The following is a 19,164-nucleotide window of genomic DNA, read 5'->3' as shown; positions in this document are numbered from 1 at the left end:
TAACCGACTAACGTCGGGCGCATTGCTCTCAAACAACTGACAAAAGTTGGGCTTCGTCATTTGCTAGCCACGGTTAAGTGATGCTAGCTTTAGCTTAATTGAAGGAGCGTGAGGTGAGGGTAATAAAAGATGACATCACGCCACAACAGCTGCAGTGCGGCATCAACAAAAGAGTTAAGGAAGAGAGAGAGAGAGAGAGAGAGATAAAACGTGATTGAGAAAGATAAGGAAAAAAACCCAACCGACAGAGAGAGAGAGAGAGAGCGAGCGCTAGGAATACATCCCATGGTGAGATTCGACTCTGCATCTTGTAGTTTTCTAGCCTTGTGCGCAAAATTTCGAAGAAAAGTTACCATGTTTCGCATTGAAAATGTTCAAAATCAAATTTTGTCTCAGAAGTTCTATCATGTAACCCATCTGCAAAACTTGAAAAGCTTCGATGCCCAGTGGTGATCGTTAAACTCAGAAAAGGACAAAAACCTTAAAAAATGTTGAAAACAGTCGCAAGTTTTAACAAAATCTTGCTATAATTCAAGATATTAAAATCTTCAAAACCATTTCATTGCCTCAAGAGACTATCCAGTATCCCTGTTTCAATCCTTAAGCAGCTTCATTGGCTCATAAAAAGATCCATAAATTTGGAAAGGAATAATTTTCCGAAAAATTGAAAATTAAATTTTAACTTTCAATTAACTGTCGAAACTGTGCTACAGCTAATAATCAAACCTTGGAGGAGATCCTTAGGACCCTGGTGCCGGAAAAAACGAAAAAAAAAACAAATCAAAAAGATTTTAAAAATTGCAAATGTTTTTTGAAAATTGCTGATATTAAAATCTTGAAAAACATTCCATTACATCTAAAAACGGACAAAATATTTCAAAAAACTTCAAAAAAATTACAGGTTGCACAAAAAACTGCAAAACGTTGTGGTAATAAAGTTGAAAACTAATCCATCGCCAGAAAACATTTTCGAGTAACGTATTATCAAACCCTAACAGATTTTCTGTTAGGCTGAAAATTCTGACAATAAATGTAAAAAAAATTGAAAATTTGTAGTTTTGTAACGAATATGCAAAATTTCGTGGTGTTGAAATCTTGAAAAACATTGAAGTACCTTTGAAAACTAAACAGAAACCTACCTATTTTCAAACCCCAGAAGAGGTTCCTCGGCTCTCGAGGCTGGAGAAAAAAAAAGACCGACAAAATTTTCGAAAAACTAGAAAAAAAAATTGCTAAAATTTGCTATATATAAAAGTCGAAAGGTATTCCATGGCCAAGGACAGTTTGTGAGTAACTTATTATCAAACCCCTAAGGAGTTTATCTGGCCCCTGAGGCTCAAAGAAAACTTGAATAATGACTAAATGTCAAAAGGAGAAAATTGCATGTTTCGTAAAAAAAATGCTAAAACTCGTGATGTTAAAACCTTGAAAGACATTCCATTACATCTAGAAACTATACATTAACCTATTGTCATGCCTTAGAGGAGATTACTTGGCTCTTGAGGCTAAAAAATCTATAACGAAAAAAAATTTCGAAAAACTTGAAAATTGTTAAATTTTGTCAAATTAAAAAAATGAAAGCTTTTCCATGGCAAAATTTTTTTTCAGTAACTTATCATCAAACCCATAAGGATGTTTTATGGCCACTGCGTCTGGAAAGACAAGAAAAATGGAAAATAAATGTCAAAAAAACTTTTGAGAACACCGGGGGTTGATGGGGAGGGAGGGAGTTGGGAAACACTGGGGTGGGGCGGCAACAGCGCGGTGGGGGCACTAGTGGGGGGTCAACAATGAGGGTGTCTTCAACCTCTAAGAACCGCCCTTCACAACAAAAGTATAAGTCTCCAAAACAGTTTGAGCTGAAAGGCTCTAAGAGCACTTAATGCTCACTGGGCGTTACCTGTTTATCCCGTTTTTGAAGACGAAAAGTCAAAAACGTCAGACGAACAATTGGTCAAGCGAAAAATCGCATTAAGAAAAGACATGACTAATATAAATGCTCAACTTCGTTTGAGAGCAATCAACAAAGACAGCGCCCCCAATACAATTCAAATTTTCTGAATTGTAAAAAAGGAGAGCGCCTAAATAATAGCCGTTTGAGAGGCTGACGGCGGCTATTAAACAATTAGTTTTTGCACACAGTTCAATTTGCACGGTGAGAACGAAAAGTCAAATGGCCACACAAAAAATTATTATACTAAAATTTGGAAATACGTAAAATCGCATATAAAAGACTAGCACGACTAAAATAATTGCTACATAATTTGTTTGAGAGCATAAAAACTCTTCAGCAAGAGCCAACTGGACTTCATGTACGCGTACGAACTTATTGAAATAAATGCGACGACCATATAACAAAAAGCCAAGGTAAGGCCAGTAATTCCACATTTATCAATTAGGCACTTTAGGATTTCAATTTATTGCCTGTCGCAGAGTTACTCTTACCATCTGAGCTTCCATTTTCTGAGAAGACATCACTGTTTCCCTGAAAAAGAAAATAAAACAGTTAACAAGTTAAATACGGGGCACATCACTCTTGTACTTAAACGTTACCATACCCATTTCTTCCTCGTGACGTAATTTGTCGCTGCAAAGATGCTTGCTGTTGCTCCTCTTCGTTGTCAGACATTAAAAACTGCTCTGTAGGAAAGTTGTCCCCACTAGCCACTGTCTGTAGCAAAGCTCTGAGCTGATTGAGTCGCTGGTTGAGACCCTCGTCTTCAGACCTGCCATTGAGGAGATAGTTGAGTCTAGATTCCTCAGAAGTTCCAGTTGCACTTTGTGAAGTGGACGCAGTGGTGGCTGATGAGGCGTGCACGTTGGAGATGAGGTCCTGCAACTGCTCAATTCCACTCTTCAGCTTCTCAATCTCCCTAAAGTAAAGGTTTCTTCTTGTGCTCATGGCTTTTAACGTCATAAAAAAACTTTAAACCTGAAATCAGTGGCAGTGTTACTGAAATGTAGAAAAAGAGTTCATCGTTATTTAGGCGTAAATACGTATAGCTAAGTTGCGAATATGAAAAACAGAGCCGGCAGATTGCCGGAATAGCTGCGAAAGAATAGACCTGCGTGCCATATAATAGAGATAGAAACAGATACAGATCTAAATTGAAAAAAATCGAAGCCGCTCAAAAAACTCTGTAAAAAACATTCAGCGATAAATTAATAAAGATTGTTAAAATTCATTCCGCAGAAGCCTCTTATTAGGGTCCTTTACTGCACATATTAGTTCATTTGACCTTAAACAAATTCAAACTAAGCTTAAGTTTTTAAAGAGTAAAAGTCATTTTATTGAGATATGTAAGTCACGTATGATCAAAATCTAATGACGCTAATAACCTAAAAACTTTTGCTAGAGCGAGTGAGATATGACGTCACGCGCGCAAATGCCGTTAGTGAGAGGAAGAAGTCATTCAGAAAATTTGACTTTTTCAGCTTTGCTGTGTGAACAAATGTAAAACGAAAAAAGAGCGTCAGACGACAAAACAAAAAACATAGCAGGACAAGTCCTGACGTACAATTCAAAGAATTTTCATTGACTAAACAGAAAAACTAAACCTAGAATGGACTATGAGTGAATTGAGAAAACCATTTTTAAAAAATCAGATCAAAAAATCAATGTCAAAATGCCGCATGAGAACAAAAAAACCACTAGCGAGAAATGAACATTTAATTCAAACAAAAAACTAGGCCTAGAATGAGCTGTGAATGGATTGGGAAAACCATTTAGAAAAAAATCCGATCCAAAAAATCGAAAAAACAGTAAAAATCAGAGTGAAATTGCCGCATGTGAACAAAAAACCACTACCGAGAAACCGAATTTTTGTTTAAACACCATTTTCGCACTCTACTTTAAAATTAGAGCGAAAAAAATTCACGCCGCAAAACCACTCGCTTTTTCGCTCCATTTCCTGTTTCGGCGTGACCAAAATCACTACTCCAATTTGACTTCAAAAATCATGAAAATGTGTGAACAGATCTTTAAAAAAAAGACAGCGCCCCAATACAATTCAAATTCTTTGAATTGTAAAAAACCAAGAGCACCGCAATATAGCTACGCTCAGCTTACAGCTTCGCAGCTATAAAAAAACAAGAAGACGTCGCAAATTCTTTTTCCTACACGCTGACAAGGGTCGATCTAAAAACGGCTAAAAGGATCATCAATGCAAAGTGGTAGGACAAATGTGAGTCCCTACTGAAATCACTCGAACAATTGATAGTAAATACTGGCTATTATCCCACGATTTATTCATGGCTGCATATCAATCAGCACTGGCAAGTAATCACCCAACTATTGCATTTAAGCTCATACACCGACTTAATAATGCCAGATTTAGTTTCACAATTACTACGGAAGAGAACTAACTGGATCTTTGCTCTGAGTTCTGCAGTTTTCCGGTTCTTCTCAGCCATTTGTTGAGTGAGTGCAGCAGGAGCACCGCCAACAGCCCCCAAATACTGCTCATCGTCATCATCATCTTCATCCTCTTCTTCACCGGCATCGTCATCTGCTTCTGCTCTCTCGTAGTCCTCAATTTGAACTCTATCATCCTGAACACAAAAGCCCTCATCTATACAACAATTTTGCTAAAACTCACTAAATCTCCCACCATCCTATCATATTTTATAATTAATCTATTTCATCGACTCTTGTACCACACCCGAACCCACAACTTTAATCAGAGGAGATGGAACAAACTTCGAACGACTTTGAGAAACGAGCATTTCTCAAAGAGTTTTATATTGTAATCCGCTATCTTAAAACAATTCTTTACTGAGCTACAATTAATGTATACTTCAAAATCCAGATCTTTTCCGTTTGTGCCCCCAGTACATTATGCACCCCCCAGATACAGAGCACGTGCCATTACAGAGTAAATCACTGTATAAAAATATATTACTGTAGAGCAAAGTAGGTTATGCAAAAACCGAGAAGTCAAGTGAGAAAAAGTCACCCAAGAGTCAAATCACTCAAGCGAGCGAATCAATATTCTAGAACAAAAACGGTCAAGTACAAAAATTGCAAAAAAGACACGTTTACAGACATAGTTGGAAGATTGCCAGAAAAAAGCCGCAATAGCTTCGTAGATCTGCAGTCTCAAAAAGACAGTACCAGAATAAAAAATTCCTTTTTAAAGTCTGCGATGTTACGAATCCGTATAAGTTATTGATTACGAATCCGTATAAGTTATTGCTGATTCTACGAACTGCTCTCAAATAACCTTCAATTAGAGTGACACGCACTCACTCGACCTTATCTCTTTGAATTAAAATAAACAAAAAGTCAGGTTCAGAGTCAGGAAGTCATTTGAGAGCGAGGTGAGTCACGCAGGACTTAAAACTTAATCAAGCAAATGAACAAAAAAACTCGCTCAAATAAGAGTAAAAATGACGTCACGAACGCAATTCAGTTGAAATTGCACAAACAAACGAACACAAAGCAGATTTAAAGTGATTGTGACCTCATATGGTCATAACAAAAATTTTGACGAAATAAAAAAACAGTAGGACAAGTCCTGACCTAAATTCAAAGAATTTTTATTGACTAAACAAAACTAGACCTAGAAAGGACTATGACTGGATTGGCAAAACCAATAAAAAATTCTATAAAAAAAAGTGAATCTAAGCGAAAATGCCGCATGTGAACAAAAAAACCACTAGCGATAAAATGTATTTTTGTTCATACGTCGTTTTCTCACTCTACTTAGAAAAGAATGAAAAAATTTCACACCTCTAAGCAACTCACTCTTTTGCTTTAATTCCTGCTTCAGCGTGACCAAAATCATCGCTTCAATTTGACTTCATATTTCATGAAAAATGTGTGAACAGACAATCTCAAAAAAAGAAAGCCCCAGTACAATTCAAAGTCTACGAAATGTAAGAAACTAGGAAAAGGCCAATTATAGCCGCAGTTATCGCTGTGCGTCTATTAAAAAGAACGCCAACATCGCATTGGAAAAAATTAACAAACGCTTCAAACTTCATTCGAGATCACAAAATAAGAAGGCACCATCATAAATTTCAAAATCATTTTTAAATTTATGCAAAGAACTTTCAAAATTTCTCTTCTAGTCAAAAAACCATAAAAGCCAAATTCAATGATTTAAAACATTGAACTTTTTTTTGCAAAATGTCTACAAATTGTTAACATTACAAAATTATTTTTCATTAAATTTCACAAACTTTACAAATTTACAAATTTCACAAAAAAAGAATTGAGCTATCAAAGATATAATTTAAATCCCTAAAGGTGCACGAAAAGCCTTACCCAAAGTAACACCGAAAATACATCCTGCAGAATGCCGAAAAATAGCTGCAATTGATTCCCATAACCACGATTGGGATTGAAAGAATAGAAACATTGAAAAAAAATGGGGTGGGGGTTGGGGGGGGGGGGGGGTCAAGATTTTAAGATCAAAAATTTAAGATTAAAAAATTAAAGCTAAAAAATTTCAAAAATTGAAAAATTGACTTAAATTCGCCCTTGGAATTATTGAGCTCTCGAAAACAATGTTATATTAAGCGCATTGGGTTACATATTACTGCAGCTTCGATCGAAAAACTTTCTTGCTACAACCACCCAAATTAGACAAATGGACCAAGCACGGATAAAAAAGTTTAGTTATAGGCACAATTCTGCCGAAAAAACTATTCATAGTCAAAGTCATTCACTTCACTCAAAGCAGTGCATGAAGAAAATCTTTTCTCGCTCCGCAAATATTAGTTCCCACGGCAATTTTCCCCACGTTCGCCTTTAGCTAAAAAAGCTGCCTAAACACATATTGCATCCGGTTAAGAAACCTGTACAGAAAATCAATACTCCTCTTCGTGTCGGAAAAAACAAAAAAGCACCGCCATATTAGTTACGCCGTATTTCCACTTACTCCGGTAGTCATGAACACCCCTCGGTTAGCAGAGGCTGCATTCTGGTACATGTCCACCAGACTCTTCATCTGCTGCAATCGCGACTGGTACTCCTGTAATTTCCTGCAATAAAACAAAAATCTTCTTTTAAATGCCCAAGCACAAGCCCCGCATAACTGACACTAAATCCAACCAACTTCACACAACACTAGACAAATAGATACTTTATGGTCATTTGCCTTTTCTAGATATCTTCTAAAACTTGACTCGAAATGAGTTTTATGGTACTTGTCCGGTAACTGTTCGAACAATTAACGAAAAGATCCTATGAACACACACCAGCATGAGAATTTCGAATTACAAAGAACTTTTACTCAAAAAATTACTCAGAAGTTTTATTAAAAAAATTGATTATACTTTTTTTAAACCAAGATATGAGAATTTCGCATTGACTCAAACAAGACTTCATTAGACATAAATTGACATTTTCTTCATCAGATTAAACACACAAAATGATAACGAAATATAGATTCTAATGCGTTAAAACTTTGTTGGGAAACTAGAGCTAATTTTGTTTTCTTAAGGAAAAACAGTTAAGTTTTACTAGTTCACCTAATCTATAATGTAACAAGAAAAATGATACTGTTAAGAGACTTTACGCAATGATTCGGCCTATAAGGTCAAACATGGAAAAACTGCTGAAAGCTTGCCCATAAAAAGTCGCTCTCTATAGTAATGGCAAATATATCGCTTCGCTCAATTCCTATATTTCCAATTACTATATAACATCAACTAAAATAAGAAGACAACTAAAATAAGCAGGTTTTTTTAACTTTCATTTTTGTATAACCAAAATCATAAGATTTTCAACAAAACAATTTAAGCAAAGTCATTAAAGTATAATTAAGAGATAGAGATTAACTTAAATGTGCAGATAGTTTTGCATCAAAACAGATTAACATACCCGGCAAATTGGCGCTATAGCCTCCAATAAGCCTGATAGGGATTGAAACAACGGAACAACTGATTGTTGTACAACTATTTCTAAAATGTACGCCACTTTGATTAAGTTTTGTAGGTAAAAATTCCGCTGTTACTTAAAGAGATGATGCAGGGATTAGTATGAATACTAATAAACAGAATAAACAGTAGTCCTGTTAACTAAGACTAATTAAAAATAAAAACTGGCATCTAAAATTGTTTTTTATGGGTTTACACTTTTCTGTTCTTGACTTCGTTTTTTTATCTTCTTTCTATTTGGATTTCTGTTTGGCAAATGCGCTGCAAAATAGCTTTGTGCAGAATGAACGAAGAATGACACTAGCCAGGAGAAGAGAAACAATTCACTAAAAAATGTGAACTAAGTTAAAGCTCGGCATATTTCGGCCTAGCGAAGTAAAAAAAAATAAGGAGAGCTATATTATCCAGTTGAGTAGATAGGGAGGCTACTAAAAACAAAGACAAAATTAACTGAGGATTAAAGTTGAAAATGTAGGAAATACATTTTCTATTATAAATAAAATGCAAGTTAAAAATGGTTACTATTGACTGTTATTAGCCTAAACAATAGATGTAATTCCACCCACCTCTCTCAATACATACGTTTACAAATACTCCATAACATGGGTAGAGGTTAACAAAAAGTCTTTTTTCACTTGTAAATTGATTAAAAAGTTTGAACATAACCGACTAACGTCGGGCGAATTGCTCTCAAACCACCGTCGAGCAGTTGGCTCCGTCCATAGCTAGCCACGGTTCAGCGAGACCAGCTTGAGCTTAATTGAAGGGTCGTGATGTGAGCACAGCTGGGGGGGGGGGGTTGTGGGGGTCAACGGTGGTAGGGAGATATTTGGCTGCATGGGGCTTTTATGACTTGTATGGGGCTCTTATGACTTGAGCGATGTGCAGGGGTGGCGGTTGGAGGGGTTCAAGTGGTGGTGGGGTGATCAATTTCCAAGAACCGCAATTCACACCGTAAGTAAAGTCTCCAAAACAGTTTCTGTGGATCGCATACTCGGAGATTAGTGAGCTGAAAGGCTCTTAGGAAACTTAATGCCCACTGGGTGCTACCTCTTTATCCCGTTTCTGAGGACGAAAAGTCTGATGTGTCAGACAAAAAATCGGTCAAGCAAAAAACGCATAAACAAGACCAACAGGATTAATATAATTGCTTCGTTTTAATAAAACATTTCTACTATAAATCAGCTTTAATGAGGATAATAGGTGATTATTACATCACGCAGCTGAATGACATCACGATGATGACAACAGCAGCTCAAATGCAGCATCAACAAAAGAGTTAAGGAAGAGAGAGAGAGAGAGAGAGAGAGAGAGAGAAGGGAAAAACCCCAACCGACAGAGAGATAGAGATGTTTTTTAGATTCGACTCTGCAACTTCCAGTTTTCTAGCCTTGTTAGAAATTCATTATTTAATAAAAAAACTGAAAACGATAAGAGTTCGCAGTGAAAAAAATGTTCAAATCCATCTTTTTGTCTCGAGAGTTCTGTCACCTAACCGGCAAGCCTGAAAAAGTTATGTTGGCCAGTAATGATTTTTAAATTCAGAAAAGGACAAAAAATTCAAAATTTGAAAAAAAACAGTGGCAAATTTTAACAAAAACTTGCAGAAATTCGTGATTTAAATATCTTCAGAACATTTCATTGTCTCAAGAGACTATCCAGTATCCCTATTTCAAGCCCTAAAAAGTTCCACTGGCTCATAAAGATGCATAAACATGAAACATGATAATAATTTTCTGAGAATTTAAAATTTTAATTTTATCAAAAAATTATCAAATGCAAACATTTTTTGAACAATTGCTTATATTCGTGAAATTAAAATCTTCAAAAACATTCTATTACATCTAGAAAATATTCGGTATCCTATTATCAAACCCTAGAGGAATTTTCTGGGCTCTTGAGGCTGGAGAAACCTATAAAATCACAAAAATTTTCAAAAAAACTTGAAAATTGCAAGTTTTAAAAAATTTCTAAAAATTGTGATATTAAAAAGTTGAAAACTATTCATGGCCAATAAAACGATTCCAGTAACCTATTATCAAATTCTAAAGGAAGTTTTCTGACCCCTGAGGCTGAAAATACCTGAATAATGATAATAAATGTCAAATTGAAAAAAAATGCAAGTATTGTAAAAAACAATGCTAACATTCGTGATTTAAAATTAGTATAAATTTAGTATAAATTTGCGTATTTTTGTTTGGATTGCCAAAACATATAGCTCTTAAAAAAGTCATAAAAGTACTTATGTCTGCAAAAGACCTTTATCAACTTAAACCAGCCTCAGTTTTAGACTGGTCCAACAAAAAATTGGAAAAACGGCGAAAAAAATAAGAAAAATTGCAATATTTTGGGCTCAAAACTCCTAAAAATGACCTTTCAACCTTAAACTAAGATTTCCCAGTAGTTTCACCACAAAAGACAACTGAAGGACTACTAAAGGCGGCTAGGGGCCTGGAATGAAACTCGATGACCGCTGGGCGCTACCTGCTAATCCCGTTTTTAAGGACAAAAAGGAAAATGGGTCAGACGAAAAATCAGCCATGCGAAAAATCACATTAAAAAAGACCAACAGGGCTAATATAATTGCTACAAACTTTGCTTGAGAGCAATTTAAAAATTTCGGATTTTTAGCTATCACATTTAATTAGTTTCACCTTTATTTTTAATAGCCGCGCCTATTTTTTCGACTTGGTATTATAGCCTCTTAGTTTTCATACTCCGCTAGAAAAAAAATTGTTTAATTTCTTTAGTCCACAGCTTGTTCACCATTTTGCATGGAATCTTTTTTGACTTCTCTAAGCAAGTTTCATTCTCGGCTCATTTCTTGGAGCGAAGCAATCTAAAGAGACAAAACAAACAAGAACAGAAACCATCAAGGGACAAAAACAATCAAACCCACTCCAGATGCTCGTTTATTTGAAGTCTGTTCGAAGTAGTCTTAGTTAACAGGTCTACTTTTTATTCGTATTCGTACTAATCCCTGTATCCTCTGCTTAAGAAACAGCTGAATTTTACCTACAAAACCCAATCAAAGGGGTGGTTCGCATTCAAAAAATCTTCCGTACAACAATCAGTCTTCCATTTTTATTGTTCTTTCAATCCAAATCGGTTCTGGGAGATGATGGCGCTAAATTCAAGGGCATGTTAAACAGCTGTTGTAATAAAGCTATCTATAAAGAAAAGTTACTTTCTACCTCTCAGGTAAAATGTAGAAGTAAAATAATGTCTTAAGTTAAAGTTAAACTTTAAAAAAATTGATCTTTTATATTCTTTTAATTTATTGACTTTGTTAAAAAGATTTTAAAATTTACTATTTTTAGTTACTATACAAACAAAACATAATGTGGCCCTAAACATAGTATTTGAGAGAAGTTATCGAAACAAATTTCAATCGAGCTGAACTCAATTCCTTTAAATTTACAATTAATTTTGATGGTGATTACTTTTTAGTTATGATACTTGATTTAGTTATGATTGAAAACAAGAATCGAAAGAAAATGAACAATGATCATGATAAAATGATAAGCAATAGGCTTGCTTGCCGTTCACCTCGTTTTGTGCCTATATTTGCATTTAATATACAACATGCCATTTTTAACATTAAGCGTAGATAATGCGACATTTTCAAATTTTGCTATAAAAAACAAACTGACCAACATCGGACAAATTACTCTCAAAAGACAAGCAGGGATATCTAATTTAGGGGCTTCAGCTTAAATAAATTTTTGTTTATGGGTGCAAAAAACAACCGACAACGGTCAGATTCGAACTCGCAACCACCTCATTCCTCGCCTTATAGCCTTCACCACTGAGCTATATGTCACTGTTTCACTCTGCAATCGCTTTTAATTTACCAACAAACCTTACTTAGGAGTGAGCGCAATTGAGATCACTCAAAAATGATTAAGAGAAGCGTAAAAAAGTCACTTGAGAAGTCAAAGTGTTATAAAACAAAAACGCAAAACTGGTCATGTAAAAAATTTTGCATAAGAAATTTTACACGTTTAAAATAATTGTTCCAAACTGCTTTCGAGAGTAATTAATAACAAAAAAATTTTTAAAAAATTAATTATAATTTAAAGCATCAAAAAAGTATAAATAAATGAAATCCTACGATATAACTTAAATGGAGTGAATGAAAATAATTATATTCAAACATAAAAATTAATTCAAAAGGATTAAAATCACGTAACACATCAACTTTAACATTATAATTGAGATATATAGATTAACTTTATAGATAGATTCACTTGAAATAAGAGATTCATAGATATTAAACTAACTTAGGCATGAAGTTGAAGATGACTAACTATTTACACCTTTTGTTATCAAACTAAACATTATACATACCCGGCAGATTGCCGGACAATAGCCGCCGTTGATTCCCATAACTCTATTGGGATTGAAAGAAAGGAAAATATCAACAAATTGAATTTTGTAAAAAAAAAACATTTTTAAGTGCGATTTATTTTGATGTCATTTCGTAATTGAACATACTCCTGTCTCTCAGTGAGAGGCTACAGGGTCTAGTATCAATACCAATAAGCATTATAGAATTATAGATAGAAACTAAAACATATAACAAAGTTCAAGTACCGGGCATATAAAAATGGGCTTTATGGGTTTATCCCGTTTCTATTTCTGACTTTGATTTTTTTATACTGACTCTCTTCATTTTGAATTGCTTTGCTGAGCAGCTGCTGTTTAAAAGGACCTTAAGCAGAATGACAGAAGAGTGAAACTAGCCTAGAGAAGTCAGAAAGATTTCGAGCAAAAGTCGAAAAAGCGGCAAAATGGGTAAAGCGAAAAAAAATTTCGACCAAGTAAAAAAACATAGCAGGACAAGTCCTGACGTACAATTCAAAGAATTTTCATTGACTAAACAAAAAACTAGGCCTAGAACGGACTATGAATGGATTGCAAAGACCATTTAGAAAAAAATCCGATCCAAAAAGTCGAAAAAACAGAAAAATCAAAGTGAAATTGCCGCATGTGAACAAAAAACCACTAGCGAGAAAGCGAAATTTTGTTCAAACACCATTTTCTCACTCTACTTTAAATTTAGAGCGAAAAAATTCACGCCGCAAAACCACTCGCTTTTTCGCTCCACTTCCTGTTTCGGCGTGACCAAAATCACCACTCCAATTTGACTTCAAAAATCATGAAAATGTGTGAACACATCTTAAAAAACATAGCCGGAAGAATTCCGGAAACGACTCGAAGGAGAAAATTGCCTATAATTATCACTAAACAACTATTGTGAAAACTAAACCTCCACAAATGCCATAAAAAATAAGGCAGAATAGAAACGGCATTCAAAAACAAATTGAAAAAAATTAGAAAAACTTAAGTTTTTTTTAATAGTACAAGGAAACATAAAACCGAATATTCTTTTGCAATTAGAGCAATGAAAAGCTCGCAAAGTAATTGGCAAGTCATAATAGGCTAAGAAACTTGTCTAAGAATAAGAAGCAGCAAAAAATAAGAAAAATGGTTTAAAATTCCTCAGTTTTTCTGTCATTTTTCCATAGCAAAAAATGTTTTATAACAAAAAAAACTTTAATCAATTGGTAAATGCCAATTCCTTAAGTAACAAGCTTCTAATCAAATCCCACTTAAAGCAGTAAAACAAAAAAAACAGGCAAAAAATTATTAAATTTCGTCTAAAAATCAGCAAAACTGATCAAAAACCTCCAAATTAGCATTAAACTCCAATTAACTACTTGAAACCTTCATATCCTATCAAAACAGGCCTAAAACTAATAAAATATCATAATCGAATCTCATAACCATCAAAAGTTGCAAAAAAATGCTTTAAAAGCCGCACGTGATTAAAAAATTTCGTTCGCTTAGAGAAAATTTTTTCACACTTCAATTTCTCGCTCACTCATAAACAGCTGTATGAACAAAAACCACTCTCTTTTCGCTCCGCTCTTCACTTTTGATCAGCACCAAAGCTACTCCAAAATTTTTCACGCGTTTCATTTCCCGCTTCAAAAATCACTCCAATAAAATTGATGCCCCAATACAATCCAAATTCTTTGAATTGTAAAAAAATAGGAGCGCTATAATAGCCGGCTGAGAAGATGAGGGCGGCTATTAAAAATGAGATATTAATGACTTTTTTCAATTATAGTTGATGTTACAGAGTAATTGTAAATATAGGAATTGAGAGAGGGGGCAGTGGCAAGAAAGCTGAGCTCAACTCTTTTATTTTAAAAAATACTCTATGATCTGACTTGGTTGAAAACAAATTAGACCGTTCAAGACTTACTTGCCTTCAATTGAAGAGTTAGTTAGTAACAAAAAGGATCGACTAGATGATAACAGTTAAGAGTTGCTGCAGTGGCTATTACTAAAACTGGGTTGGGTTAAGGGATAAATTGGGTAAATACAACTTGACAAACTCTGTACATATCTAAAAGATACGTTGAACATTTATTTGGAAAAGAAAAACTAAGTTTCATTTAGTAACTTTCCCAGCCAGGCCAAGCTGGAGGCGTCTCATATGATGAGTGAGCACAAATCTGACCTGAAGTCGGGAGTGGCAGTGCCACTGTTGCACTCCTCCACTAATCCACGCAGAATCATCAAAGACGATTTAGCATCCGAGAGCTGCCTGGACCAAACAAAAGCGCGATGTAACAAACTTCATTTCGGAGTGAGATCAAGGGAAATTGATCAAAAATCAAGAAGTGCGTGAAAAAGTTAGTTGAGAAGTCAAAGATAATTCTAAAAAAAACCGCAAAACGGTCAAGCAAAAATTTTGCTAGACCCGTTTACAATAATTGCTTCTTATTCGAAAGCAATTAATTAGATAAGTTATTTAGTGAAGACATCAATGTTTGGTTATCAATTTTTGCTTGGTGAAAATTTTAATTAATCGCTCGTATTTTTATACAATTACAGTGACCTTCAATAATTTTTCTGACCTAAGAAGGGCTTTGAAAAACAAATTTAATGAGAAAAAAGGTCACCGACCCTTGGGATTTGGAAAACTTGCTGACCAATAGACAATGCTGGCAGATTGATAGCGTCATAGAGTTGTAGTCTGAAAATAAAAATTCAAACCAAGCTTTATCATTTTTACGGTCAAGGACAATTGTCTTTAAAACCACTACGACTGTAACCACACAGAGAAAAAAAACGATCGTGATGCATTTCGGACTTCCAATTCATCTGTTCAACAGGCAAAAAACAAGCAGTGTGTCCTCAGTTAAACGATTTAGATAGGAAGGCTTGCTGACTCTTGTGGCAATCAATGACATACAAAAAAGAAACAAATAAATTGACAAAGTCAGATTATCTTTCAAAGTAAAAGAACCTCATAGTTACCTCCCAAAACTCTAAACTACAGCAAACAATATCAATTTAGAGGCCAAAAAAACTTCATCAATTTCTTATTAGTAACCAAAGAATCTTGTCATCAATAAGAATTAGTTATAAGACAACAGAAAGAACATTAAAAATGGGGCAAAACATTCACAATTTTTCTGGAAAACGAACAACGTACAAGTCATAAAAAGCAATAATTACAAATTAGACCGATTAATTCGCTTAATTTAAGATCGGTAAGCAACAGATGAGACATGTCAAAAATGGCATAAAGAGATTAGTGAACAACAAAAACTCGTAAAACTAATAAAAGCCGAAAACTTTTGAAGTCATAGAAAGCATCAACTCAGAACTCAGAAATTAATGCGAAAAACGATTCCGAGTAGCTTCCTATGATATCAGTCACCAATGAGATTAAAAGGCGAGACAACAAAAAAACATACTTGACAGATTGCCAGAAAATGTCCACAATAGCTTTGTAGATCAGCAGTCTCGAAAAGAGAGTAAAAGGAACTGACTGGTTCCTGAGACTGGAAAAACAAGAAATGATTTAAAAATTTTCAAAAAATCAGTATTATTTTTCTTGATTATGTTTGCATTACCAAAATATATAGATCATAAAATGACCATAGTAAGTAACTATATCTTGCAAAAGACCTTTATCAACTTCAACAAACGTCAATACAAGAGTAGTCCGAAAAAAACTAGCCATAAAATAGCCTCAATAGCTTCGTAGATCTGCAGTCTCAAAAAAACAGTAAAAAATACACACCAAAAACATTCGTCTTTTCATTGCAGGCTGATATAGGTTATAATTTGATTAAAAAACTGTATTTGCTGCTTCTATTAGCTGCTGCTTCTATTTTGCTGCTTCTATTAGCTGCTCTCTAATAACCCTCATTTAGAATGACACACATTCACTTGACCTTATCTCTTTGAATTACAGTAAATAAAAGTCAATTTCAAAGTGAGGAAGCCATTTTTGAGAGCGAGGTAAGTCATGCGTGACCAAAAATTTAATCACGCGAATGAACAAAAAAATTCGCTCGACCAAGAGCAAAAAATGACGTCACGAACGCACTTCAGTTGAAATTGCATGAACGAATGAACAAAAAGCAGATTTGAAATGGTTATGATGTCATATGGCCGTAACAAAAATCTTGACGACGAAAAAAACCTAGAGAAGGCCAATAATAGCCCCAGCTATCGCTGTGCGGCTACTGAAAACAAAAACTAGCAAAATTCAAAAACTCATCAAACACCTTTGTCAAACAATAGCGTCAAATTAATCGCTAAGACAGCAGAATTATTGTAAGAAAAGGGCAAAAGTTAAAAATTCACTAATATTTTATGCCAACACGTAGTTTCAAAGTCATAAAAAGCATTAGCGGGACTATTAATGAAAACAAGCAATTTCAAATAGGCATAATTAGAACAGATATGTATCCCATTAATATCGCTCAAGAGAAGAAACACTGAAAACAGAAGTCAAATTGCCGCAGAAGTCTAGTTGTTCAAACACCAAGTTCTCACACCACTTTAAAGGTATTTCAAACCAGGCTTCAATTTACCCGCTTTTCGCTCACTTTACTACAACAGCGCGATTAAAATCACCACTCCCAATTTGACTGCTGGCGTGAAAAAGCTGGAAAAAGTGTGAACAGATCTATCTTAAAAAATAAGACAGCTAACAAATACAATCCAAATACTTTGGATTCTAAAAAGACAGAGCACCAATACAATCCCAATTCTTGGATTGTGAGAAAAATGTTTCAAAAAACAAAAAACATTAAGAACCGCCTCCGCAAATCAATTTATGTGCTGAAAACACGTTCAGTGAATCACATACTAAGGCTCTAAGAGAGCTGCTCAGCCACTTACTGTCTTCCGCGATTTACCCGTTTTCAGGACGAAAATTTAAATGGGTAAGGCAAAAAAATCGGCCAAACCAAAAACTGCATACCGCAGGACTAAAATCATTGCCATAAATTTTGTTCGGAAGCAATTAGTTAACATACCCCGCAGCTTGCCGGAAAATAGCCGCCGTTGATTCCAATAACCAAGATTGGGAAAGAATAAAAATAACGAAAACAATTGATTTTTTGCACAATAACAATTTTAAATTGCGAACAATTTTGATGTCATATTGTAGTTGAAAAAACTCCTGTTTCTTAGTGAAAAGACACACGGGCTAGTATCAATACCAAAAAGCATGTTATCTAAGACTTATAAGAACAAAGTTCAAGTAACGGGCATCTAAAATTGGGCTTTATGGGTTTATCCCGTTTCTATTGCTGATTTTATTTCTTTATACTGACTCTGTTTAATTTGAATTGCTTCGCTGAGCAAGTGCTAGTCAAAAGCAGAATGGGAGAAGAGTGAAACTAGCCTAGAGAAGTCGGAAAATATTTTACGCGAGATGTTGAAAAAGCGCCAAAAGGTAAAGCAAAACGAATTTTCTGCTCAACGAATTGAAAAACTAGGAGCGCTATAATAGCCCGCTAAGAAGTTGGGGGCGTCTATTAATCAAAAGAAAACATATATAGACATAACCAACTAACGTCGGGCAACTTGCTGAAACAACCTGCAGTAGCCAGCTGCGGCTCAGTTATGCTATCTAGCATCAAGGGGTGAGTAGAGTGGCATGGAGGGGGTCAATCGTAGAGTGAGGGCGGGGGGTGAAAAGATGGGGTCCAATTTGGACGAGGGGTGTTCTGATGAAAATTATTTTTGTACACAGACAATTTTAAAGTGCGAACTATTTTGACGACACAGGGGCTAATATCAATACCAATAAGCATTACAGATGGTAACTAAGAACAAAGTACGAGTAACAGGCATCTAAAAACGGGCTTTATGGTTTTATAACGTTTCTGTTTCTGAATTAACTTTTTGACACAGACTCTGATCATTTTGAATTTCTTTGCTGGGCAACTGCTGTCTAAAAACACTTTTTAGCAGAATGAGAGGAGTTAAACTTGCCTAGAGAAGTCAAAAAGATTTCCCGCAAAATGTTGAACAAGCTGTGAACTCAAGTAAGGCGAAAAAATTTGAGTACAACGACGTAAAAAACAATCGCAGGACAAGTCCTGAAATACAATCCAAAGAATTGAACGAAAAACTACTGTACCTGACCAGCAGATCAGTTGAACAACGCCAGACAAAAAAACAGCAATCTCAAAAGTTGAAAAACAAAAATGAAACAAAATGAAATCTAGAATCTGCCCAATAATTTACCTGCAAGACCTAAATAAGATTCATTGGCCCCTAACAATTGATACAGTTAGAAAGATTAAAATTACAGAAAATTTGCAAAAAAAAACAACCTTTGATATTAGTTTCTTCAGAGCCATTAAATTGTCTCCAGAGGCTATCAATTAACTAGTTTCAAGCCTTAAAAAGTTGCATTGGCTCACAAAGCTCGACAGACTAGGAACATGAAAAAAATTTTCAGAAACACATTAAAAATTGCAAAAGTTCGTGCTATCCAAAAGCTGAATGCCATTCCATTGCACATAGCAACTATGCAGTAACATACTAGCAAATCCTAGAGGGGGTTACCTGACTGCGGAGACACAAAAATGAACAGACAAATATTTTCAAAATAATTGAAATTGCAAATTTTTTCAAAATTGCTGAAATTCGTGATAATAAAATGTTGAAAATGCTTCTATTAATTATGCTAAAACCTACTATCACAGCCCCAGAGGTTTTCTGGTCCCTGAGGCGGCAAAACTAAAAAAAAAACAAAAACATTAGAACTTCAAAAAATAGAAAAACTTATCAGAAAATTGCCACAATTCGTGACATTAAAACGTTGTTCAATTGCCATCATAAACTATGTAGGGAATTATTTTCCAGGACGCTTTATGGTTCCTGAGACTGGAAAAACAAAAAACTATTTCAAAATTTTCAAATAAAACTCAGTATTATTTCTCCTGATTA

General features: G+C 34.9%; 1 protein-coding gene across 4 annotated transcripts in view; it reads right to left on the bottom strand.

The window, feature by feature from the left end:
- LOC142336051 (uncharacterized) overlaps positions 1 to 19,164 on the bottom strand; it is a 149,932-nt gene that overhangs the window by 81,306 nt on the left and 49,462 nt on the right. For 3 of the 4 annotated variants that reach the window (XM_075384544.1, XM_075384546.1, XM_075384547.1), the window contains 5 exons: positions 14,417 to 14,503; positions 6,885 to 6,987; positions 4,367 to 4,551; positions 2,559 to 2,873; positions 2,446 to 2,485 (listed from right to left, as the gene is read on the bottom strand). In XM_075384544.1, coding sequence (XP_075240659.1) covers positions 2,446 to 2,485; positions 2,559 to 2,873; positions 4,367 to 4,551; positions 6,885 to 6,987; positions 14,417 to 14,503 — 730 coding nt within the window. The remainder of the gene's footprint in view (positions 1 to 2,445; positions 2,486 to 2,558; positions 2,874 to 4,366; positions 4,552 to 6,884; positions 6,988 to 14,416; positions 14,504 to 19,164) is intronic. The other variant, XM_075384545.1, reaches the window with a different exon arrangement.

The sequence above is a fragment of the Convolutriloba macropyga genome, chromosome 3 (genome assembly GCF_964194025.1).
Source record: "Convolutriloba macropyga chromosome 3, txConMacr16.3, whole genome shotgun sequence".
Taxonomy (NCBI): domain Eukaryota; kingdom Metazoa; phylum Xenacoelomorpha; order Acoela; family Convolutidae; genus Convolutriloba; species Convolutriloba macropyga.
The sequence above is the reverse complement of the archived record's forward strand: the minus strand, read 5'-3'. Positions and strand labels throughout refer to the sequence as shown.